This window comes from Hyperolius riggenbachi, chromosome 5 (assembly GCF_040937935.1).
Source record: "Hyperolius riggenbachi isolate aHypRig1 chromosome 5, aHypRig1.pri, whole genome shotgun sequence".
Taxonomy (NCBI): Eukaryota; Metazoa; Chordata; class Amphibia; order Anura; family Hyperoliidae; genus Hyperolius; species Hyperolius riggenbachi.
The window spans coordinates 416989657-417016192 of NC_090650.1; the positions used below are offsets into that span (position 1 = coordinate 416989657).

General features: G+C 44.5%; 1 protein-coding gene across 1 annotated transcript in view; it reads left to right on the plus strand.

The window, feature by feature from the left end:
• Window positions 1–26536, plus strand: part of NSMCE2 (NSE2 (MMS21) homolog, SMC5-SMC6 complex SUMO ligase) — a 305269-nt gene that overhangs the window by 93738 nt on the left and 184995 nt on the right. Inside the window, exon 3 of the mRNA XM_068238021.1 lies at window positions 600–706. Within this exon, the coding sequence (XP_068094122.1) occupies window positions 600–706 (107 nt within the window). The remainder of the gene's footprint in view (window positions 1–599; window positions 707–26536) is intronic.

The window sequence follows — 26536 nt, forward strand, 5'->3', positions numbered from 1 at the left end:
CTAGCCTAGTGCTTGCTAACTTGTAATAAAGCCACAAAACCTATTAGATTTAAATTGGAGGACACCTGAGGCCAGCAAAACCTCTGAAGCAGCATGCCCGACACAGTGTTGGGCAGAACGCTCAGGAGGTTAAAAGGAAATAAATATGAAAGCCTCCATTTTCCTCTCACTTCAGTTGTCCTTCAAAACATCGACTCTCGGTGGCCAGCACTACAGCTACAGTTCCTCCCAGCTCAGCATATGATTTAACATTTAATCCCTCCCACACTCTTTCCAGTATCTTTATAAAAGTCATGTGTACCTCTGTTTTGTCAAATCTATTGTACTGTAAGCAACAGCATCATAGGAGAAAAGTAATTGATCATCTTTTTCTGGGAGAAATATACATTTTATACTTATGTATTTTAGATGTAAAAATGTTTTACGTTGGTGGCCCTTTAAACGTATCTACAGGATTTGTTTATAAAAGTTATAAGTGAATAAGAGAGGGGGTCAGGAATGTGTTTGAGGCATTTTCCAGGAGCCCGGAGTTCCTCTTTATTGTGTCTGTTGGTCCTTTATGACCTGTTCCTGACCAGGAGTCCCGTATGCCATTGCAGGTGACACGGTGGACGTGGATTGCATGGAGACCGTCATGTTGGAATACGCAGCCGTCAACCGGGATCTGAATAACTACATAGCGGCGGTGGAGGAAACTATTGGCAAGGTAATAATGGGAAGCAAGTCCCAGCTTGTTCTCTATTAATCATTATTCCCGCCTGTCATCGGGGATGGGGCTTGTGATGGATTAACGTTTCTTCATATTTCCAGCTTTTGATTTATATTGTAGATAGGGAGTAAACATGGCGGAGGCTGCCACAGCCTGACCACAAACCTCACACCTTTGTTTCCCGACTTCTCTAGCTTAAAGGGCACCCCGGCCACACCAACAGGCCCTTGTTGCTTACATGTGACCAGGCCGAAATACAAAAGCCACTGTATCATTGGAAATTGTTTTTCCTATCACGTCATGGTAATTGGATCCCGTCTTTCGGTGCCCATTAAAGAGACTCTGTAAGGGGGGAAAAAAAATCATCCCTGGGGGGTACTCACCTCGGGAGGGGGAAGCCTTTGGATCCTATCGAGGCTTCCACCATCCTCTTCTGTCCCTCGGTGGTCTCACTCTGGCCCACGGAATGCACTGCTGACAATTTGTCAGGCTGTGCAATATTTACTTTTCCCTTTTCCTGCGGGGGCGCTGCTGCGGCTCTCCGCTCGGAAATACAATAACATTTCTATAGCGCTTTTCTCCCGTAGCACTCACAAGCGCTTAGGCTCTCTCAGATTCAGCAGTCGGTAGTAGGATGAAGTATTCACATAACAAATGTTATAATTCTGCAAATGCCAAACTGAACAGGTGGGTTTTCAGTCTGGATTTAAACACGTCCAGGGATGGAGCTGTCCTGATCTGTTGAGGTAAGGCGTTCCAAAACGTAGGGGCAGCATGACAGAAGGCTCTGGGACCAAAAGTTTCCAAGTGGACTCTGGGTATGACTAGATTATTAGAACCTGTGGATCTGAGAATGCGGGGATTGCTACGCAGCTGCAACATATCTTTCATGTATCCAGGACCCAGATTATTTAGTGATTTAAATGTCAGTAGGCCGATCTTGAATAGGACCCTCCATATAGGCGGAAATAGCCGATCTCAGTCGGGTCTGCTCTACTGCACATGCCCAGGAGACTTGCACCTGGCGCAAAAGAGCGGACCCGACTGGGATCGGGTATTTCCGAGCCGAGTCGCTACTGTGAATGCACTGGAGCTGGGAAGGTAAATAATTTTTTCACCAAATACGATTTTTACAATCGAGTTATATAGAAAATTCACTGTTTATAAAGGCAATCCATAAGGAACGATTCTCTAATCAATTACTATATTGCCAAATAGGATAAAATCTATCCAAAAATCGGATTTTATGATCGAATTTGAAGAAAGAATCATTCAGTAAATGTGAACAATTGATAATTGCCTTCCGATTAGTTACAATCATTCAAATCGCATCAAAAGATCGCATTCAGTGAAACATTGCGACGTTAATGGACACCTTTAGGCTACTTTTCCTCTTGCAATCGCAAAATCGCACTCCGCCTTTTGGAGTGGATCACAGCAAGTGGAAAAGGAGCCTAACTCCACTTTATTCCAGAGGTATCCCACGTCCCCCAGGAGGCCACTGCCTGTCTGACTTACTGCGCAGGTGTCACGTACTCGCGCAGGTGCAGGACAGCCACACTCATTCATGAGGAGGAACAGGGGCCACGTAACATATTCTTCTTAGGTAAGTATCTCCTTTTTTTAAATACCGCACCGGGTACACCTTAAAGTGTAACTGTCGGGCATAACATCAAAAATCAATTGTTTATTTTTATCTGGTAAACAAGTAATAAGGATGCTAACCAGGCAACTTAAAAGTTAAAATCACTGTTACTTGTCTTGTTTATAAATTATCATTCTCCAGTTTACCTGACTCTTATTTGGTACATTGCCGCACAAAGGAAGTTGCAGCAGGGCATGCTGGGTTGTCCTTTTTTGCTTCTCTACTGTCCCCTCAGACTTAACTAATGCAGCCTGATTGGCTGAAGCCTCTTTCCCTCCTGTTTTCCCCTCCCACACCTCTGTTCCGCTCTGATTGGCCAATATTTCTCATGCTGAGACAATGCACTTTCTATTGCAGAGCTGGGTGGGAGTGCCTGAAGACTGGGAAGAGGGCGGGCAATGCATACACAATCAGGCAGAGGAGAGTAAGGGAGAAAATGACATCAGGATTGGTTTCAAAATAGCCACAGATAAAATGGGAAAGGATTTTCTCTTTTTTTTTTTACTATAATCAAAACATGGACAGTGCAATACATATAAATAAGTAGAGCAAGCATTTATCTACTTATATATGTGTTTTTTTTCTGAGATAGTATGGCTGAAAGGTCCTCTAGCAATCCCTTATGGTTTCCGAGAACGGAATGATGTGGAAGCACGGTTTAGTTAGATGGCACAGTGATGGTCCGCCGATCACATCGTTAGCGGAAGCGCTGAAATCACACGTGGGTAGTTTGAATGGAGCAACCAGTTGTCATTGTTTGGTATGAACGATTAACATAGATTATCGTCTGAACTAATGTAACAGGACTCTACATAGACGATATTTGCTGTCTTTTACTGACGTTGGGAGAGAGGCCAGTATAGTTGGAAAACTAAACTTACTGTATTTTACTAAGGTCCTAATTTAAATAGGCGCTTCAGATAAAAATGCAAGACAAGTAGTTGTTAGGTGGACTTAAAGGACAACTGTAGCAAGACTGCTATGGAGGCTGCCATGTTTATTTCCTTTTAAACAATACCAGTTGCCTGGTAGCCCTGCTGATCTTTTTGGCTGCGGTAGTGTCTGATTCACCCCAGAAACAAGCATGCAGCTAATCTTGTCAGCTCTGACAATAATGTCAGAAAAACACCTGATCTGCTGCATGCTTGTTCAGGGTCTATGGCTAAAAGTATTAGAGGCAGAGGATCAGCAGGATAAACGGGCAACTGGTATTGTTTAAAAGGAAATAAATATGGCAGCCTCCATAGCTCTCTTGTTACAGTTGTCCCTTAACTAGGTACACACCATACAATATTTTGGCAGATTAACTTGCCAGATCAATTATTTCCAACATGTCCGATCTGAATTTCGATCTATTTTTCAATTTTCCCATTTTTTTTTTGTACTTTTTTTAATCGCTTTTTTTTATTTTGTTTTCATAGGAGTGATCGAAAATCGATAAAAAAAATGATCGAGAAAACAAAAAACTATAAATCTGCCAGAAAATTGTATGGTGTGTACCTAGCATAAGACTCTGGAACTAATAACCCTTCAAGCACCCCACCCCCCCCCCCCCCCCCCCCCACTCTCAGGGAGTCTGTCTGTCTTGACTTTTCCCTATCTCCTGGATCAGTACACAAGGGACAGTGAGTCAAAGCTAGGCCACACCCCCTTCCAGAATGCAGTGAGGGGGGGGGGGGGGAGTGCTAACCTGTGCCACACTCTTGTTCAGTGAGAGAAGGTGAGCGGCAGTGGTGCTCCGCCTCCTCCAGGGTGCTGTGGGAGATGACAGACTCAACACCTTTATCAGGAGACTGGAATGTAGCACCCCAGGCGGCAGTTGTCTATTTACCATATCTCTGCCAAACAAATAAGCTAAATGGATACTCCTTAAATGTTATTTCTCTCCTTTTAGAAATGAGGAATTTCTGGAAACGGTTTAAATTTAGTCTCATTTTCTGTCAGGTTTACTTCCTGTTACTTATCAAACTTTCCCAGCTATTTCCTGCAGGCTGATGGCAGAAGAGATATTTGTGCCTTTGTCTAATTTTACACCTGTAGCTCATGAGATCAGTGCCGAGCTGGCAAGATGGGGGACATTCCTATCCAGGAAAAGGCTGTCTAAAATAGCAAATATTGTATTCACAAGGATTACTGCACAAACTGTGAAATGTGTGTAAAAAATCCCCATGCGTGTCAACAGCGCGACCTAATATACGGATGTCACGCCAAAGCAGGATTATCTGGGTATCGTCAAAGCATCTATAGCATAAGAGAAAAGGAGGGCTGGTGGTGCAGTTTACACCTTTAAATTATATTTGTACCCTTAAAAAAAAGAATAGTTTTTTTTTTTTTTTTTTTTTACACCACTTGCCGACCGCCCACTGCACATTGGCGCTGCAAAGTGGCAGCCCCAGGACCACGTAACGCGCATTGGCGTTGGGTCCTGGGACTCTTCGCATCCGCCGGCATTAGGCTCCGCCCACACCATCACATTAGTCCCCTATCTGCCCCTAGGGCACCCAATCACCCGCCCACACCCTCAGAACGCCCTCTGACCGCAGCCCTGATCACCTCGCCAGTGCATTGCTTGCATCTATTCCCCCCACTAATCACACCTTGAGACACCCATCAATCACCTCCTGTCACCACCTGTCACCCCCTGCAGCCCTGCCTCTAAGCGCCGTCTATCAGCGGGAGATCTCCGCCTCTCCCCCGCCCCTCTCAGTGAGGGAAGACTGAGAGGCGCGGGGGAGAGGCGGAGATGCGCGCTGACAGACGCGTGTGAGGCAGGGCTGCGGCCATTAGCCCTGCCTCACCAGGAAATGATCCCCGCAAAGAACGGAGGGGATTTGGGAGGTAAGAGACCCCCGTTCAGCTGCGGGATAGCGGCGTTTTAGCAGGGGCACACATGCCCCTGCTGAATATAAGAGCTGAAGCGAGTTTTATTCTCGCTTCAGACTCTCTTTAAAGAACAAACACCCATGCTAACCTTGAAATAAAAAACCCATATATAAGTAGATAAATTAGATAAACACTACTTCTACTTACATAACAGATGTATTGTGCTATCCACGTAATGATTCCTGTGAATTTTATAAAGGAAAAGCAGAAAATCCTATTCTAGGCAGTGGCAATCTTGCCAAGCTAATGCTGACATCATATCCTCCCTGACTCTTGTTTTCCCCCCCTCCCTTCTCTTGCTCATTGTGTATTCATTAGCTGCCCTCCTCCCAGAGTCTTCAGACACTCCCACTGAGGTGTATACTAGCAACTTCACTGTCTTTTTTTTGCTTACACATCCAATCACTGAGTCACCTCAGCCTTGCTTGTAAACACAAGTAATAAGAGGGTGTTTCTGATAAGGAGCTAGACAGGGAAATAAATGGAAGAGGAGGAATATATTATAGATAAAAATAACTCCCAGCATTCAACTCTTTGGCACTGTCTGGCACTAGGGACAGCGCTCCTATAGTATGTGATAACTACAAACCATAACAGCAGAAAAAGTTTTGCAAGTTTTGAATGCAGGATTAGCATCTTTATCACTTAATACACTCAGACCAGTTGCTGTTGAAATTTGATTTTTATGGTGACAATACCACTTTAAACTAGGCCCTCCCTCCCACTTCAGTTAACCCAATTGTGTATCCTCCTATTATACTACTGCAATTCGTACATCCCAAGAGTCAGCAATTCTGAGATCACATGACCTTAACAATCACATGACTCTCACTTTGGTTCTGATAGGACCTATCTTCTCCCCCACCCACCCACCCACAATCCTCTGTGCCTCATCTCAGAAAATATCACATCACTCATACATCACTGCACTCTGTTGTGTCATTCACTGAAATCACACCGCTCACGACTCAATAAAATGGGGTGTGGTGAAGAGAGGGGTGTGGTGAGGGGAGGGGCTGGGTGACATAAGCAGCACTACTCTCCATAAAGTAAACATGGAAGACTTCTGCTGCAATGGTGGACACCGAGCCAAAATCCATCACTAGTGTGTTTTTTATTATTTTTATTTTTTTTTTGCAAGGTGGGTTGAAAGTTTAAAGAGACCCTAAAGTCTCTAAAAAAAAGTATTTTTATTTTATAAATATGTTTATTATGTTATCCCTAAGTTAACCGTCGCATCCCCGCCGCTCTGCGCTATCTAAATCCCCCCCATACTCCCCGGGGGGCACTCCGGGCAGCGTTTCCGAGTGACGCAGGGCTATGAGCTGCAGCCCTGCCTCACACGCGTCTGTCAGCGCTTATCGCTGCCTCTCCCACCGCCCTTCTCAGTCTTCCTTCACTGAGAGGGGCGGGAGAGGGGCGGGGGAGAGGCGGAGATCCGCCACTGACAGACGCGTGTGAGGCAGAGCTGCAGCTCATAGCCCTGCCTACAACAGCAGCAAAATCCACGACCGAGAAAGTCATGGATTTTGCAGGGGAGAGGGAGCGGGGAGTTAGATAGCGTAATGCGGCGGGAATGCAGCGGTTTAGTTAGGGATAACTTATTAAACACATTTATTAAATAGAAATACTTTTTTTAGAGACTTCAGAATCTCTTTAAGAAATTAAAAAAAAAAAAAGGAACATGTAGACAGGCGTTAGGCTTCATTCACATTACGCAATGCGCATGGCCCTGCATACGGGATGCGAGCGCACTTAATCGCCAGCCATCCACGTTGCTGGTCGTTGCGCTGCTGATCCCATTCACTGTAATCAATGTAAATGTAATCAATGCGCTTTGCCAAGAATGCATACAGCAGTGTGATATCGCACTGCCCTGCTGCGCATAGTCTGAACGTCAGAAGTGCCGTCTCTACATTTCTAATGTTCTTGCTGATCGCATACTATACACGCTACCGGAATGTGCACGGCAGCGCGTATAGTGTGAATGAGGCCTTAGGCATAATTTTCACGTGCAGGACTTTTGCACACACGCATTTGTCCACGCATTATATGTGGAAAAATGTGTGCCTTTTTCACCAGCTGCGCAATATAAATAGAAAGAAAGCCCATGTTTTATGGGGATAAACATCAGGCTGCCTGTTTCGTTTCCTATTCATTTTTTTATTGTGTTTAATGTTTGAGAGCAAAAATTTAATTTAGCATTTCATCCCATTTTAAAGGGAATCTGAAGTGAGAGGGATATGGAGGCTGCCTTTTAAACAATACCAGTTGCCTTAGACGGCATAACATGACCATGATAGGTGTACTTGGCTGTGGTTGGCCTGCAATGTCGTTCACGACGACGATCGCAGGTCAATCCCAGGTCGATCGGTGCTGCGGTTGGATAGTGTATGAGTAGCTGTAGCATGTCATGATTACGACTTCCTGTTCCGCCGCTCCAGTCTCACGTGGAAACGTACATGCAAGCGCTGCCTCTATCGCGCACGTGCCGGTTCATCCGTAGATCCTGGAGCCTTGGCGGAGTGTTCTCATGTATTTTTCAATGAGGAATACTTTGCAGCTAAGCCCCGCTGAAGCTCAGTACATTGTGTGCAAGTGATGGAATATATTACGTTTCCCTTTTGGGAACTATGATCACTTTTATAACCGCCAATTAATAGCCCGCTTTATTACGCTGCTGTTATTTTATATGTGAACGCCTGACATCCCTTGCCATTTACTGCAACATTCACAGCTATAAACCCGCAGGAGGCAGACAGGGTATATGTTTATAGGAACATTCAGTTATGGATCATTGTTAAAGTCATGCACAGCATAAAGCAGACATTTAAGGGAGTCCATAGTTGTGTATTCTGCAGAGAAATCACTTTTATTGTTTCTTGTAACAAGCTGGCTGTTTCTGTAACCTTTCCTGGCTTGTCGCATTCTTGGGTATGTGCTACAAATTATATTTTGGGGATATAGCCTGGAAGTAGTAGTCTGGTCCTGTCAGAAATACGTCTCTGGAATCAGTGCAGCCAGTGTGTAGTTGAAGCATGGAGGAGCATGTGATCAATTTGATCAGGTGATGGGTTAGTAAGGCTCTGATTTGCTCATCATGATCATGTGCTAAAGCAGGAAGTGATTAAAGAGAGCCCGAGGTTGGCTCAAAAAAACGTGAAAAAAAAGTAGGCTACCTGATCCGCGGGGCTGAGAGGATCAGGTAGCCGCAAAAACTGCTGCTCCCCGCTATCCCTGTGCAACGCACTGGCCCACTTTCACTTTCGTGACATCTGGGTCATGATGCTGCACTGGTCTCATAGCGTGCAGGGAGGCGGGGGAGTGGCAGGGGCGTGGCCAGGAAGAGAGAGCTGTCCAATGGCAGCTCTGGAAACCCTGCAGGCACGCCTCTGGCGGGTATTCTTTTCACCTCCCCCAGCACGAGTATCTACCTCCCTGTATTTACACAAATATAAACAAATACAAACACTTGGTTCTTTTTCTATTTTTAGAACACACTAACTCTGTATCTCCATCTTGTGGCCAAACAGTAAAACCACATCCAAACACCCTATTATACACCTTCCCATAGAAAAATGAAATACATTTTCATTATTTTTAAAAACCCTTCGAGGTGAAATGGTTTTAAACAGGGAATTCCTCTCCCCTGTGTTTATCTCAGAGTTAGTGACAAATCTTGTCGCTAAACTCGGGGGCTAAAGTGCGGCGGTGGGGGGGAAGAGAGCAGCTGTGTGGGGGCTGAGAGCCATGTCATTAGGCAGAGGACACGCCTCTGTGTCCCATCTGCCCCCTGAAGATCCACCTCGGGTTCTCTTTAAAGCATATCATAGCTTTAACTCATTAGCAGCTTCAATAGAGTTACCTCGTCTGAGATAAGTGCTCTGCTTTTGACCTGTTGGCAGAACTCGTGCTGAAAAATTATTGGAATGCTTTGATGTCTCTCTACTAGCAGAAAATATAGAAACTGAAAGCAGATGTCCTCTGTTATCTCACACTGCCCCCTAGTGACAAGTAGGCATAAATACAGATTACAGCAGTACTAATTAGTAGCAAGGAAATGTAGCAAATAAGAAATAAATGGTCCTGACATCACACTGTGGGAGGAGTTTCACCACAATATTAGCCATATAGACCCCCCTGTATGATCTGTTTGAGAAAAGGAAAAGACTTCTCATGGGAAAGGGGGCATCAGCTGCTGATTGGGATGAAGTTCAATTATTGGTTATGGTTTCTCTTGAAGGGTTGTTTTTCTGTTATGCCCTTAGTTGCACAATCTTGTAATAAGCACCTTCTTTTCTTAGAAATGCTTGTAAAAAAAGGTAAATGTCAGGCTTAAGTGACCTGCTGCGCTGTGATGTCCTTGTGTAATCTGTAAGCTGCACAATGCCGCCAGGCTTGGAAGAATGTGGTCCGTCTGGAAGCCTTACTTTTACAGTGTCACTTGTCACTGTACATCTACAAACACAGGTTTGGGGAAAAATTCACTCTTTTGTAATAGATGCTTCCTCTCTCTGTGAACTTAGGATACCTGTGTCTGCCTCCATCTATGCCAGCAGCTTAGAGGCCCGGCACATGCTAAAGTTTTATTTGAGGGTTTTCCCCCTCCCTCTGATAATAGCAGCAGTATGTGTGTTAGGGCCCGGTCAGACTGTACTGACCACACAGCACACCACTCTGCACTGCCACTGACAAGTGTACCTCCTCACTGACCACCTCCTCCCTCTGCACAGAGCCATCACCTGTTTACACCCACCTCCTCCCTCTGCACAGAGCCATCACCTGTTTACACCCACCTCCTCCCTCTGCACAGAGCCATCACCTGTTTACACCCACCTCTTCCCTCTGCACAGAGCCATCACCTGTTTACCCCCACCTCCTCCCTCTGCACAGAGCCATCACCTGTTTACACCCACCTCCTCCCTCTGCACAGAGCCATCACCTGTTTACACCCACCTCCTCCCTCTGCACAGAGCCATCACCTGTTTACCCCCACCTCCTCCCTCTGCACAGAGCCATCACCTTTTTACCCCCACCTCCTCCCTCTGCACAGAGCCATCACCTGCTTACACCCACCTCCTCCCTCTGCACAGAGCCATCACCTGTTTACCCCCACCTCCTCCCTCTGCACAGAGCCATCACCTGTTTACCCCCACCTCCTCCCTCTGCACAGAGCCATCACCTGTTTACCCCCACCTCCTCCCTCTGCACAGAGCCATCACCTGCTTACACCCACCTCCTCCCTCTGCACAGAGCCATCACCTGTTTACCCCCACCTCCTCCCTCTGCACAGAGCCATCACCTGTTTACCCCCACCTCCTCCCTCTGCACAGAGCCATCACCTGCTTACACCCACCTCCTCCCTCTGCACAGAGCCATCACCTGTTTACACCCACCTCCTCCCTCTGCACAGAGCCATCACCTGTTTACACCCACCTCCTCCCTCTGCACAGAGCCATCACCTGTTTACACCCACCTCCTCCCTCTGCACAGAGCCATCACCTGTTTACACCCACCTCCTCCCTCTGCACAGAGCCATCACCTGTTTACACCCACCTCCTCCCTCTGCACAGAGCCATCACCTGTTTACACCCACCTCCTCCCTCTGCACAGAGCCATCACCTGTTTACACCCACCTCCTCCCTCTGCACAGAGCCATCACCTGTTTACACCCACCTCCTCCCTCTGCACAGAGCCATCACCTGTTTACACCCACCTCCTCCCTTTGCACAGAGCCATCACCTGTTTACACCCACCTCCTCCCTCTGCACAGAGCCATCACCTGTTTACACCCACCTCCTCCCTCTGCACAGAGCCATCACCTGTTTACACCCACTGCCTCCCTCTGCACAGAGCCATCACCTGTTTACACCCACCTCCTCCCTCTGCACAGAGCCATCACCTGTTTACCCCCACCTCCTCCCTCTGCACAGAGCCATCACCTGTTTACCCCCACCTCCTCCCTCTGCACAGAGCCATCACCTGTTTACACCCACCTCCTCCCTCTGCACAGAGCCATCACCTGTTTACACCCACCTCCTCCCTCTGCACAGAGCCATCACCTGTTTACACCCACCTCCTCCCTCTGCACAGAGCCATCACCTGTTTACACCCACCTCCTCCCTCTGCACAGAGCCATCACCTGACCACACCCACCTCCTCCCTCTGCACAGAGCCATCACCTGACCCCACTCACCTTCTCCCTCTGCACAGACTACACATCACTTGACCACACCCACCTCTTCCCTCTGGAAGGGTACAGATGGACAGGGTCTTAGAAACTTTTTTCTGGCTGCCACATAAGGATGATGATTATATTCAGGAGGAGTCTGGATGACTCGCAGGCTTGCAATTTTCTCTTACTGAAGCAGCATTTGATAATGGCACAGAAAGGCAGGTTTGCAAACTCTTCCAGCGAAGTAATAAAAACAATCCTTTATTTGTAATTCACAAAACTTTGTGTTGTAAATGATACTCTGTAGAGTGCACAGAATAGGTATATAAATCAATAATAATAATAATATATGATAAAACGCTCCGCACTGAAATAAACACGAGCCTGAACTAGGCTTTAAAGGGGACCTGAACTCTTGCTCAGGACAGAAGGAAAACAGAAGGGAATCTACTCTTTATGTATTTAGAGAGTTTAGCCCCTCTAAGACCTGGTTCACATTAGCGTTCCCTGTCCAGATGCGCCTGATCGGATCCGGACCGTATACTGTACAAACGGAACGTACGTTCCGCATAGCAATGCAAAGTCTATGCGGACGTTCACATGCGTACGTTCCGTACAGAACGGAGCCGGATCGGATCCGGACTCCGGAGGCTTTTCCAACATGCGCTATTTTTTGGGTCCGGATCATCCGGCCCACGCACCCGGACCGGATCCTGACTGCACCATCCGGATATAGAAACCAATGGGGAACGGAAAGCACAGAACACACAGGATACAAACACCTGACGTTCTACTATGCGTATTTATAGCGGCCATTTTGGATGGGGACACATGGGCCCAGCATGACTGGAGTGGAGCAGCAGTGACAGACGAGCTGGAGCTGTTGGCAGTATGTCGGAGGTGGAGGTGAGGCCTACAGCGGAGGACCTGATTCTACAGGTGCACTTTCTGCTGACCCCAACAATTTTATGGCAAATTTGTTTATTTTTTACCACACGGATCCGGATGGCAGCCTGATGCAAACGGACCGGATCCGGATCGGAACCTTACGGTTCCGATTTGGATCAGGTCCTGATCCGATCCGGTCCGTTTGCATGCCAAAACGCAAGTGTGAACGGGGCCTAATTCCCCTCATCTGTGACTATTCACAATAGTAATTTGACCTCTCAGCTTTGTCAGCTGGCTGCCTCGGCAGAGCACCTAATTTGTAAACAAAGGATGTTAACCCTACGTCTACTTTCTTGAAAGCAGGAACTAGACACACTGCAGATATGTTGCAGTATTTGTATTAGCTGTAACAACAAAATGTTTTTCTTTAAAGGACATCCGAGGTGAAAATAATCTGATGAGAAAGAATTGTATCTATCCTCCTTCTCCTAAAAAGGATTTTTTTAGATATCCCACAGTTTTAGTTTATATTTAAATCTAGTTTTTAAGTTTTTATGGTTCCATTGTCTTTGCTCAATATCATCTTCATTGAAGTATGCTAGATTTGAAATGTATGAATTATTGACTCTTTTTATCTCTTTTCTGCTCCCAGAAGCAATTTACTGACAGAAAAGTGGTTTATGTCTGTAATTACTTATCAGTGAGGGTTACGCTATAGTCCGACCCGGACAGAAACTGTCACTTGCATACCTCTTGTGTATCTCTTTCAGGCAGAGAAAGAAAAAAAAGGAACACAGCATAGTTATTAGTGTGCTTGGCACTGTACATACACATGTCTATCTCATCATGTCACATGTCACCTCGGGTATCCTTGAAGAAAGATCAGATACTTACCTCAGTAGAGGGAAGCCTCTAGATCCTCCAGAGACTTTGCACGTCCTCCTCCAGACCACCGCTTCTCTCCGGGACCTCCTGGAACTTTGCGGCAGCACTACCTATGTTACTGAGCACCTCCGCACTACTCAGTGTGTTGCTGAAATGCTGACCTCGGTTATTATGCTGTTGCTTGTCTTTTAGAGCAGAGAGGAAGTTGTGAGTTCAGGTCCGCTTTGATAGAGCTGGCTGCAGAGTGTGTGAGCAGATTGTGATTCTGGCTGTGCGGATAAACATGACCCAATACTGGAATGCGGGGAGTGGAAGGCTAGCCTGACCCCGAGGCAGAGCATTTGGGGTGTGAGAGAGATGTCACGCTTCGCAGAATCACCGGGGTTGTCAGGATGAGGCTGGGACAGAAGCTGGCTGTGTTTTGGCTTCTCACATATCAGGATCACATGGTGGAATAATAGAACAGCTCTCACACTGGATCGCTATGTGCATTCCCCAGCACTGTGTCACCATGTGTTGTGAGTGATGACGGTTGTGCTGCTCTGTGTGTGTCACTTTCCTTCTCAGAACCGTCATCATCCAAATACACCCCTGACAAATGCACATGCAAACCCTGTTATTCCCTTTATGTTCCCTAAGGGCTCATTCACACTACACAACGCATGCACAAACACGATTTTGTGCATGTGCTGCCATCGCACAGTCAAATGCACGTCAGCGTGCACTAAGCACGGATGTCGGCAGCTGTACTCATCTGGTAACGTGTGTGTCGTGCGATAAAATGTCCCCAGATGCGTTACATCGTTACACATGGGAACGCACACCTGTAGTGTGAATGGTAACATGGAAGTCTATGGACTTTCATGTTGCCATATGCATCGTGCACAATGTGCGTTGCAACAAAACTGACAGCACAGCATATAGTGCCAATGAGCCCTAAGGCCCCGTTTACACTTAATCAGTTGGTACACGGTTTTTTCCCTTCTCCATAGCAGTGCATTGTGAAAAAAATTTCAGTTAAAACGCGTTAAAGGGGAACTCCAGTGAAAATACTGTAATAAAAAAAAAGTGCTTCATTTTTCATTTTTACAATAATTATTTATAAATGATTTAGTCAGTGTTTGCCCATTGCAAAATCTTTCAAATCCCTGATTTACATTCCGACATATATTACATGGTGACATTTTACTGTTGGCAGGTGATGTAGCTGCTGCATGTTTTTTTGGCAGTTGGAAACAGCTGGAAACGGCTATTTCCCACAAACCGGACACAGACAGGAAACGGCCAAGAGTACGTACTCAGAATTTTTTTGTGGGAGAGGTTTCACCACAATATCAGTTATACAGCGCCCCCTGATGGTCTGTTTGTGAAAAGGAATAGATTTCTCATGTAAAAGGGGGTATCAGCTACTGATTGGGATAAAGTTCAATTCTTGGTCGGAGTTGCTCTTTAAGTGTGAAAGGTGCCATAGGAAAACATGGGACTTACTTTGAAAATCAGTTGACCTTTCAATTATAACTGAGAGCAACTGATTAAGTGTAAACTAAGTAATGCTGGGTACACACGATGAGATTTCCCGTTCGATTCCCGGATCGATTCGATTAAATCAAACATGTTCGATTGGATTTCGATCGTTTTTTCCGTCGATTTTGCATACCTATCATGAAAAAATCGATCGAAATCCAATCGAACATGTTTGATTTAATCGAATCGATCCGGGAATCGAACGGGAAATCTCATCGTGTGTACCCAGCATAAGGGTCCTTTTACACTTAATCAGTTGCTCTCAGTTGTAACTGAAAGGACAACTGATTTTCAAAGTAATGCCCACGTTTCCCTATGGCACAGTTCACACTATATGCATTTTAACTGAACGATTTTTCATAATGCATTGCTATGGAGAAGAAAAAAAAATGCATACCAACTGATTGAAGGACCACTATTGCTAAAAAAAAAAAAGTAGGCAGTTAAAATCTGCCAGAACCGATAGGTTTTGTGCCAGTCCATCTCCTCATGGGGGATTCTCAGGGTGTTCTTTGTTTTTAACAGCATTTCCTGAACAGCAGTTGCAAAGTCTTAAGGTGGCCACACACCATACAATTATAAGATCCAATTTTTCTCCAATTCGATAATTATGATCAGTTATCCAAAAAATCGAGAGCTTTTCTTTGTTTTGAATTTCCCATTTTTGGAGATTAGACATGGAAATTTCAGACCAACTTTATCAAGAATTGTATTGTGTGTGATAAATTGTCAATTACTTGATGTACAGTTCTAATTAATTTTTTCAGAGCCTTCAATTATTTTAATTCATGATTGGGGAAAAATTGAAAGTGTGTGTGTGTGTGTGTTACATTGGTCAGATTTTTGAATTGTCGCAATCAGATTGCTATTCTTAACTTGAACTGATATTTAAAAAAAGTGAGTAGAGAGGCTGGCTGGTATCTTACTATTTTGGCTGTTCAGGAAATGCTGTTGATAACAAAGAAAACCCTGAGAATCCCCCATGAGGAGATGTCAGATTTTAACTGCCTACTTTTTTCACAATAGTGGTCCTTTAAGTGTGATTTTGTGGGCCAATCTACCTTCCAATCTGATCATTTTATCGAATTGGAGTAGAGTTGGTGCTTCAACATAGCCACCAGATCTTTAGATCGATCTCCAGCCAAAACCGGTCCAAAAGATCGATAGTAAATGCTGGAAAGTCTCAGTCACAAGGGCTCGGCTGGGTGTGTAGCGGTAACAGCATTTGATTTTCAGACGACTGACAGACCCGTGGCTTGTGTCCCACCAAGCAGGGCTTTGGAGTTGAGGAGTTGGAGCAATTTTGCGTACCTGGAGTCGGTTTCATAAACTGAGTTGGATGATTTTTCTACCAAATCCACAGCCCTGGTAAGTATTATGGTGGCCATACATGGTACAATTTTTTCATCCAATCTTACCTTTTCTATGTAGTATGAGGGTAAAGTGAATATACTGAAAGGATAATTTATGCAGTTCCCCTATATTACATAGAAATGGTAAGATTGGATGAAAAAATTGTACCATGTATGGCCACCATTAGACTGAGGAGTCAGAGCAATTTTTGGGTACCCGGATTCGGTGGTTTCATAAATGAAGGGGTCCCGAGTCGGCTGAGTTTTGTACTGACTCTACAGACCTGTCCCAAGAGGAAGGGGCCCTCCTCTGAGGACTGGGCTTCCTCCCACGTTCCTGAAACATTGGTGCCAGAAATGATTTTGCAACTCTCTAAGAGACGGTGATGGTCCCATATGTAAAGGGCGGTGCAACATGGAACCTGAGGAAAACGAGGAAAGCCTCATTAGGATCCAGAAGCTTCCCTCTTATTAGTTATGTGATTTTGTACCTGAGCCTCGCTCGGATAAACTTTAAATAAATTAAAGCAAATTTACAATGGCTTGAAAAAGTATTCGGCCTCCTTGAAGTTTTCCACATTTTGTCACATTTCTGCCACAAACATGAATCAATTTTAATGGAATTCCATGTGAAAGACCAACACAAAGTTGTGTACACGTGAGAAGTGGAACGAAAATCATACATGACTCCAAACATTTTTTACAAATAAATAACTGCAAAGTGGGGTGTACGTAATTATTCGGCCCCCTTGGATCTGAGTGCAGTCAGTTGCCTATAGACATTGCCTGATAGTGCTAATGACTAAATAGAGTGCACCTGTGTGTAATCTAATGTCAGTACAAATACAGCTGCTCTGTGATGGCCTCAGAGGTTGTCTAAGAGAATATTGGGAGCAACAACACCATGAAGTCCAAAGAACACACCAGACAGGTCAGGGATCAAGTTATTGAGAAATTTAAAGCAGGCTTAGGCTACAAAAAGATTTCCAAAGCCTTGAACATCCCACGGAGCACTGTTCAAGCGATCATTCAGAAATGGAAGGAGTATGGCACAACTGTAAACCTACCAAGACAAGGCCCTCCACCTAAACTCACAGGCCGAACAAGGAGAGCGCTGATCAGAAATGCAGTCAAGAGGCCCATGGTGACTCTGGATGAGCTGCAGAGATATACAGCTCAGGTGGGGGAATCTGTCCATAGGACAACTATTAGTCATGCACTGTACAAAGTTGGCCTTTATGGAAGAGTGGCAAGAAGAAAGCCATTGTTAACAGAAAAGCATAAGAAGTCCCATTTACAGTTTGCCACAAGCCATGTGGGGGACACAGCAACCATGTGGAAGAAGGTGCTCTGGTCAGATGAGTCCAAAATGGAACTTTTTGGCCAAAATGCAAAACCCTATGTGTGGCGGAAAACTAACACGGCACATCACTCTGAACACACCATCCCCACTGTCAAATATGGTGGTGGCAGCATCATGTTCTGGGGGTGCTTCTCTTCAGCAGGGACAGGGAAGCTGGTCAGAGTTGATGGGAAGATGGATGGAGCCAAATACAGGGCAAACTTGGAAGAAAACCTCTTGGAGTCTGCAAAAGACTTGAGACCGGGGTGGAGGTTCACCTTCCAGCAGGACAACAACCCTAAATATAAAGCCAGGGCAACAATGGAATGGTTGAAAGCAAAGCATATCTATGTGTTAGAATGGCCCAGTCAAAGTCCAGATCTAAATCCAATCGAGAATCTGTGGCAAGATCTGAAAACTGCTGTTCACAAACACTGTTCATCTAATCTGACTGAGCTGGAGCTGTTTTGCAAAGAAGAATGGGCAAGGATTTCAGTCTCTAGATGTGCAAAGCTGGTAGAGACATACCCTAAAAGACTGGCAGTTGTAATTGCAGCAAAAGGTGGTTCTACAAAGTATTGACTCTGGGGGCTGAATAATTATGCACACCCCACTTTGCAGTTATTGATTTGTAAACAATGTTTGGGATCATGTATGATTTTCGTTCCACTTCTCACATGTACACCACTTTGTATTGGTCTTTCACGTGGAATTCCAATAAAATTGATTCATGTTTGTGGCAGTAATGTGACAAAATGTGGAAAACTTCAAGGGGGCCGAATACTTTTGCAAGGCACTGTATATGCCAGCGGCGTTCCTCTTTATTTGATGTGTTAAAGATTTTTCACATTTCACAAGCTGGTAATACGATGATACGCACGATGAATAACAGTAACTGGGAAATGGCAAACACACAAAGACTCTAAAAGGCAATATTTTTCACTTATCAGCACTTTTTAACCAACACCTCTAAATAGCAGTGAAAACAGAAGTCCTCGCGCCGTCCTGCACATCTACAGGTTACAAGGAGAAAATAGCTCACTTTTGTGGCCGAGTTTCCCAAACCTCACGTTCTTTATGCCAGTAAGCGGTTCTGGAGCGGCACAAGAATAGCAACACGTGGAGACTTCCCCCTACGGGCCTCTGTACTTGGCATGTGCAGACTTTATTATGAGACACTTCCCCATTTTAAATATCTAAGAGGTGTGGCTTATTCTAGTTCTTCCACACGCAAGCGCTTCCTCGTAGGCTGAATTCAGCGCATATTTGAATTACACAGCAAAAGCTGCACATTACTGATATTATATTAAACAGCGGATTTCCTGGGAAGTAAGGAGAGAATGCTGCGTTCTTAAAGAGGAACTCCAGTGAAAACAATGTAATAAAAAAAGTGCTTAATTTTTACAATAATTATGTATAAATTATTTAGTCAATGTTTGCTCATTGTAAAAACTTTTAAATCCCTGATTTACATTCCGACATATATTACATGGTGACATTTTTACTGTTGGCAGGTGATGAAGCTGCTGCATGTTTTTTTGGCAGTTGGAAACAGCTGGAAACGGCTATTTCCCACAATGCAGCAAGGTTCACAGAGAGGAAACGGCCAAGAGTACGTACTCAGAATTTTTTTGTGGGAGGGGTTTCACCACAATATCAGTCATACAGCGCCCCCTGGTGGTCTGTTTGTGAAAAGGAATAGATTTCTCATGTAAAAGGGGGTATCAGCTACTGATTGGGATGAAGTTCAATTCTTGGTCGGAGTTTCTCTTTAAGTGTGAAAGTTGCTACAGGAAAACATGGGACTGAAAATCAGCTGACCTTTCAATTATAACTGAGAGCAACTGATTTAAAAGTGTAAACGGGGCCTAAGGGTCCTTTTACACTTAATCAGTTGCTCTCAGTTGTAACTGAAAGGACAACTGATTTTCAAAGTAATGCCCACGTTTCCCTATGGCACAGTCCACACTATATGCATTTTAACTGAACGATTTTTCATAATGCATTGCTATGGAGAAGAAAAAAAATGCATACCAACTGATTGAAGGACCACTATTGCAAAAAAAAAAAAAAGTAGGCAGTTAAAATCTGCCAGAACCGATAAGTTTTGGGCCAGTCCATCTCCTCATCGGCGATTCTCAGGGTGTTCTTTGTTTTTAACAGCATTTCCTGAATAGCAGTTGCAAAGTCTAAAGGTGGCCACACACCATACAATTATAAGATCCAATTTTCTCCAATTCGATAATTACGATCGGTTATCCCAAAAAATCGAGAGCTTTTCTTTGCTTTGAATTTCCCATTTTTGGAGATTAGACATGGAAATTTCAGACCAACTTTATCAAGAACTAGCTGGACGCCTGGCGTTGCCCGGGTATGTATTTGGTTGGTGTTGACTCCGCCCACTTTTCTAACCCTAACACACAATGGCCTCAATTCACTAAGATCATGCTGGAGATAAGGCAAGAGAAAACTTACCTCCACACAGCAAGAGAGTTATCTTATCTCTTCATTCCTTACGTTACCTCTTCTGTAGTTAACCTCCTTGGCGGTATGAAAAATACCGCCAGGAGGGAGCGCAGCAGTTTTAAAAAAATTTTTTTTTTTTTTATCATGTAGCGAGCCGAGGGCTCGCTACATGATAGCCGCTGCTGAGCGGCATCCCCCCGCCCGCTTCGATCGCCTTCGGCGATCTCCGATCAGGAAATCCCGTTCATAGAACGGGATTTCCTGGAGGGCTTCCCCCGTCGCCATGGCGACGGGGCGGGATGACGTCACCGACGTCACTGACGTCGGGACGTCATTGGGAGTCCCGGGCCACCCCTCGGCGCTGCCTGGCACTGATTGGCCAGGCAGCGCTGGGGTCTGGGGGGGGGGGGGGGCGCGCGCCGCAGCAGATAGCGGCGATCGGGCGGGGGCCGGCGGCGATCAGAGTGCTGGCGCAGCTAGCAAAGTGCTAGCTGCGTCCAGCAAAAAAAAAATTATGAAAATCGGCCCAGCAGGGCCTGAGCGGCACCCTCCGGCGGCTTACCCCGTGTCACACACGGGGTTACCGCCAAGGAGGTTAATTTACCTCCTCTGTAGTTAATTTACCTCCTCTGTAGTTAAGTTACCTCCTCTGTAGTTATTTTCACACGCAGTTAATGAACAGCCTGTCTTTAACTACATGCCTTATCACCATGGTAACAACTCTAGAAGAGTTATTAAAGACAGGAGATAAGCTTAGTGAATTGAGGCCAATGGCCTCAATTCACTAAGATCATGCTAGAGATAATAAGGCAAGAGAAAACTTACCTCCACACGTGAGAGAGTTATCTTACCTCTTCATTCCTTAAGTTACCTCTCCTGTAGTTAATTTACCTCCTCTGTAGTTAATTTACCTCCTCTGTAGTTATTTTCACATGCAGCTAATTAACAGCCTGTCTTTAACTCTGGAGTTATTTTAAGGATTGGAGAGTTAATTTAAAGACGGAAGAGTTAACTTTAGGCTTGCCTGAGGTAAAATGTTTCCTGAATACTACATGCCTTATCACCATGGTAACAACTCTAGAAGAGTTATTAAAGACAGGAGATAAGTTTAGTGAATTGAGGCCAATGACTCAATGACCTAATTTGTGAGCTTTGCATTGTTTGGCATCAATAATTTGCATTGAAATGAAACAAATCTGATTGGCTGTGGCTCCGCCCTCTTTTCTGATTTTGAACCCCAGTCACCAAATGACCAACTGTACCAGGTTTTAAGCTTGTGTCCTTAACAGTGCAAGAATGGCAGCAATCGAATATGCCCCTTGAAAAGCAATAAATGAATTTGGATTGGCTTTTGTAGGCTCCACCCTCTTTTATGAATATTAATCCCAGTCACCCAGTGACCAACTGTGCAAAGTTTGAGAACCCTACCGTTAACAGTGTAAGAATGGCTGTAGTTTACATTTTCCCAGTGAAATTTCTATTTGTCTCCGCCCACTGATGACCCAGCATTGCCTGGATATGTATTTGGCTGGCGTTGGCTATGCCCACTTTTTGTAATAGTAACAGACAATTACTTCAGTGACCAAATTTGTGAGCTTTGCAGTCTTTGGCATCAATAATTTGCATTGAAATGAAACAAATCTTATGGGCTGTTTGTGTCTCCACCCCTTTTCTGCAGTTGAACCCCAGTCACCCAATAAATAACTGTATCCAGTTTGGGGCTTGTGCCATTAACAGTGCAAGAATGGCAGTAATGAAATAATTCCCTTGAAAATCAATAGATTAATTTTGATTGGCTTTTGTAGGCTCCATCCACTTTTATGAATAATAGCTGATGAATCGGTGTTGCCCGGGTATGTATTTGGCTGGTGTTAGCTCCGGCCACTTTTTCTAACCCTAACACACAATTACTTAATGACTAAGTTTGTGAACTTTGGGGTCTTTGTCATCAATAATTTGTATATTCCCATAGAAATTAAGCAAATCAGATTGGCTGTTTGTGGCTCTGCATCTCTCTGGCATTTGAACCCCAGTGACCCAATGACCAACTGTAGCAGGTTTGAGGCATCTGCTATTAATAGAGCAAAAATAGAAGCAATTTAAATATTCCCCTTGAAAATAAACAGGTGAATTTTGATTGGCTGTTATAGGCTTCACCCACTTCCCATAATATTAATCTCAGTCACCCAGTGACCATCTGGGCAAAGTTTGAGAACCCTGCCATTAACAGTGTAAGAATGGCTGCAGTTTATATTTTCCTAGTGAAATTTGTTTTCGGCTCCGCCCAATTTTTGTAACCTTGACACACAGTCACTCAATGGCCAAGTCTGTGAGCTCTGGGGTCCTTGGCATCAATAATTTGTAATTTACCAGTGAGATGAAACAATTCTGATTGGCTGTTTGTAGCTGCACCCCTTTTTCTGAATTTAAACCCCAGTGACCCAATGACCAACTGCACCAGGTTTGAGGCTTGTACCATTAACAGTGCAAGAATGGCAGCAATGTAAATATTCCCCTTGAAAATCAACAGGTGAATTTTGATTTTCTTTTTTGGCTCCACCCACTTTTTTTGAATATGAATCCCAGAAAATCCCAGTGACCAAGTTTTAAGCTTTTGGGTTTCTGCCATCAAAATTGTGTGAATGGTAGCAGTTTATCCAGTAACATAATCTGATTGGCTGTTTGTGGCTCCACCCCTTTACTGCATTTGAACCCCAGCCACTTCATGACTGAATGTAGCTGGTTTGAGACTTCTGCCATTATTAGTGTAAAAGTGGCAGCAGTTTCAATATTTCCCTTAAAAATCAATAGGTGAATTTTGATTGGCTGCTGTAGGCTCCACCCACTTTCCTGAATATTAATCCCATTCATCCATTGACCAACTGTGTCACGTTTGAGAACCCTGCCAATAACAGAATGGCTGAAATCAATCTAACAAATCTGAATAGCTGTTTGTGGCTCCGCCCCCTTTAGTAAATTTGGACCCCAGTCACTTATCAGCTAAGAGGCCTCTGCCATTAACAGTGTAAGAATGGTAGCAATGTAAATATTCCCCTTGAAAATCAATAGGTGAAATTTGATTGGCTGTTATTGGCTCCACCCACATTTCTGAATATTAATCCGTCACCCAGTGACCCACTGTGTCAAGTTTGGGAACCCCGCCATTTAAAGTGTAAGAATGGCTGCAGTTTATATTTTCCACTGGAATAAAATGCAGTTGTTGGCTCCGCCCACTTTTTCTAGCCTTAACATACAGTCACTCAATGATCAAGTTTATGAGCTTTGGGCTTTTGGTATCAATTATTTGTATATTCTCATTGAAATTAAACAAATCTGATTGGCTGTTTGTGTCTTCGCCCCCTTTCCGAATTTGAACCCCAGTCACCCAGTGACTAACAGTACCAGGTTTGAAGCATCTGCTATTAACAGTGTAAGAATGGCAGCAATGTAAATATTCCCTTTGAAAATCAACAGGTGAATTTTAATTGGCTGTTGTAGGCTCCACCCACTCTTGAATATCCATCCCACTCGCCCAGTGACCAACTGTGCAAAGTTTGAGAACCCTGCCAGAAACAGTGTAAAAATGGCTGCAGTTTATATTTTTCTAGTGAACTTTATTTTTGGCTCCGCCCACTTTTTGTAACCTTGACACACAGTCACTCAATGACCAAGTTTGTGAGCTTTCAGGTTCGTGGCATCAAAAATGTGTGAATGGAAGCAGTTTATCCAGCAAGGAAATCTGATTGGCTGTTTGTGGCCCCGCCACTTTAGTGAATTTGGACCCCAGTCACCCAATGACCAACTGTACCAGGTTTGCAGCCTCTGCCGCTAACAGTGTAAGAATGGCAGCAGTTTTAATATTCCCCTTGAAAATCAATTGGTGAATTTTGATTGGCAGTTGTAGGCTCCACCCACTTTCTTGAATCTTAAATCGCATTCACCCAGTGACCAACTGTGGCAAGTTTGAGAACCCTGCGATTAACAGTCTAAGAATGGCTGCAATTTACATTTTTCCATTTAAAATGAACGGCTGAAATTTGATTGGCTGTGTTATGCTCCTCCCACCTTTCCTGGATTTGTAACATCGGTCACCAAGTGACCAACTGTGCCAAGTGTGGGGACTCTGGCTTGATTACTGTGAGAATGGCAGCCTTTTCCATTTTTTCCATTGACTTGAATGGGTGAAATCTGATTTGCTGTTTGTAGCTCCGCCCAGGTGTGCAGGGGGGCCGCGAGACCCCCAGAACATATCATCCCAGGTAGTAAGGGATTTGTATAGCAAGTTTCGTTCAAATCGGTCAAGCCGTTTTCGCGTGATGAACACACACGAACGAACACACACACACGAACACACACACACACGAACACACACACACGAACGAACACACACACACACACGAACACACACACACACGAACGAACACACACACACACACACACGAACGAACACACACACACACACGAACGGACACACACACGAACGAACACACACACACACACACACACACACACACACACACACGAACACACACACACACACGAACACACACACACGAACACACACACACACACGAACACACACACACACACGAACACACACACACACACACGAACACACACACACACACACACGAACACACACACGAACACACACACACACGAACACACACACACACGAACACACACACACACACACACACACACACGATTTTATATATATAGATTGTATTGTGAGTGATGGATTGTCAATTACTTGACGTACAGTTCTAATTAATTTTTTCAGAGCCTTCAATTATTTTAATTCATGATTGGCTTAACTTGAACTGATATTTTAAAAAAGTGAGTAGAGAGGCTGGCTGGTATCTTACTATTTTGGCTGTTCAGGAAATGCTGTTGATAACAAAGAAATCCCTGAGAATCCCCATGAGGAGATATCAGATTTTAACTGCCTACTTTTTTCACAATAGTGGTCCTTTCAGGCCTCTTTCACACCAAGACGTTGCGTTTTAGGGGACGTTAAGGTCGCATAACGTGCCCCTAACGCAACGCATGGTGGTGTTGAAGTTGGACGTCAGATTGAGTGACGTTATGCAGTTCTTGGTGCGCTGTTTTCGTTCTATCTATACTGATAGAACAGCCGCTCCAGGATAGTGATGGGAAGTCCGGATCTTTTCAAGGATTCGAATGATTCGAATTGGATCATTGAAAAGATCCGGATCTTTGAACCAAATCATTTTACTAGGGAAGCAGACTGGGGGTGAAATGACTAGCAGGACAGGACTTTCCCTGCACTGTACATTCTGTATGTTCTTCTTTTCTTCCAGACAGACATCCACTGTCAACCGAATCGTTCATTGTGATGATCCGGATGATTCAACTCACAAAAAAGATCCGGATCAAATGAACGATTCATTCATGATCCGGACAACACTAAAGGCTCATACACACATCAGACCATAGTCTTTGGAAAATGAAAGATCACAGACCAATTTTACCCCCTTCCATGTAGTATGAGAGATATACCTACACAGTCTATTCTATGGAGCTGAACTCCCCATCAGACAGAAATCTTTGCAAGATGCTGCACACAGAGATGCTGTAGACATTCAAAAGATCTGTTCCTGCAAAATATCTGTTCCTGCAAAAGATCTGTTCCTGCAAAATGCATTCATAGTTTATGATATCTGCAGATCATCATACACACCTTGTTTAACAGACATTCATCTGCAGATCATATCCACCAGGATGGATTTTCAGATCTGCAGATGATTGTCTGATCTGCCGATGAATGTCCATTAAACAAGGTGTGTATGGGATCTGCAGATATCATAGACTATGAATGCATTTTGCAGGAACGGATCTTTGGCAGGAACAGATCTTTTGCAGATACTGATCTGTTGCATGTGTACAGCATCTTTGTGTGCAGCATCTTGCAAAGATTTTTTCCTGATGGGGAGTTCAGCTCAATAGAATAGACTGTGTAGAGTATGGCTCTCATACTACATGAAGGGTGGTAAGATTGGTCTGTGATCTTTCATTCTTTCAAGACTATAGTCTGATGTGTGTATGTGGCCTAAGAGTCCAGGTTCCGTCACCACAGTGCAGTGAATATTAATTAGCCATGTGGCTATTCACTGAGCATGTGCAAGCAGTCTAACACAGCTAAAGCCCAGTATAACGCACAGCATGCTGCACTTTCCCAGTACGTGCAGAGTTACAATGTAACGCAACGTGGGCACTGTGAACAACACATTGATTTTTCAGTAGTGTGAGTTGGGCTGCGTTACAGGCTGCTGGAACGTGGGACTTTAACGTCCCACTGTGAAAGCAGCCTAAGTGTAAAAGGACCCTTAGGGTGCACATGGATTTTGTGGGCCGATATACTCTCCAATCTGATCATTTTATCGAATTGTAGTAGAGTTGGTGCTGCAACATAGCCACCAGATCGTTAGATCGATCTCCAGCCAAAATCGGTCCAAAAGATCGATAGTAAATGCTAATAAATCTCAATCACGAGGGCTCGGCTGGGTGTGTAGAGGTAACAGCATTTGATTTTCAGACGACTGACAGACCCGTGGCTTGTGTCCCACCAAGCAGGGCTGTGGAGTTGAGGAGTTGGAGCAATTTTGCGTACCTGGAGCAGTGTTCTCCCCAGAACTTTTTTTCC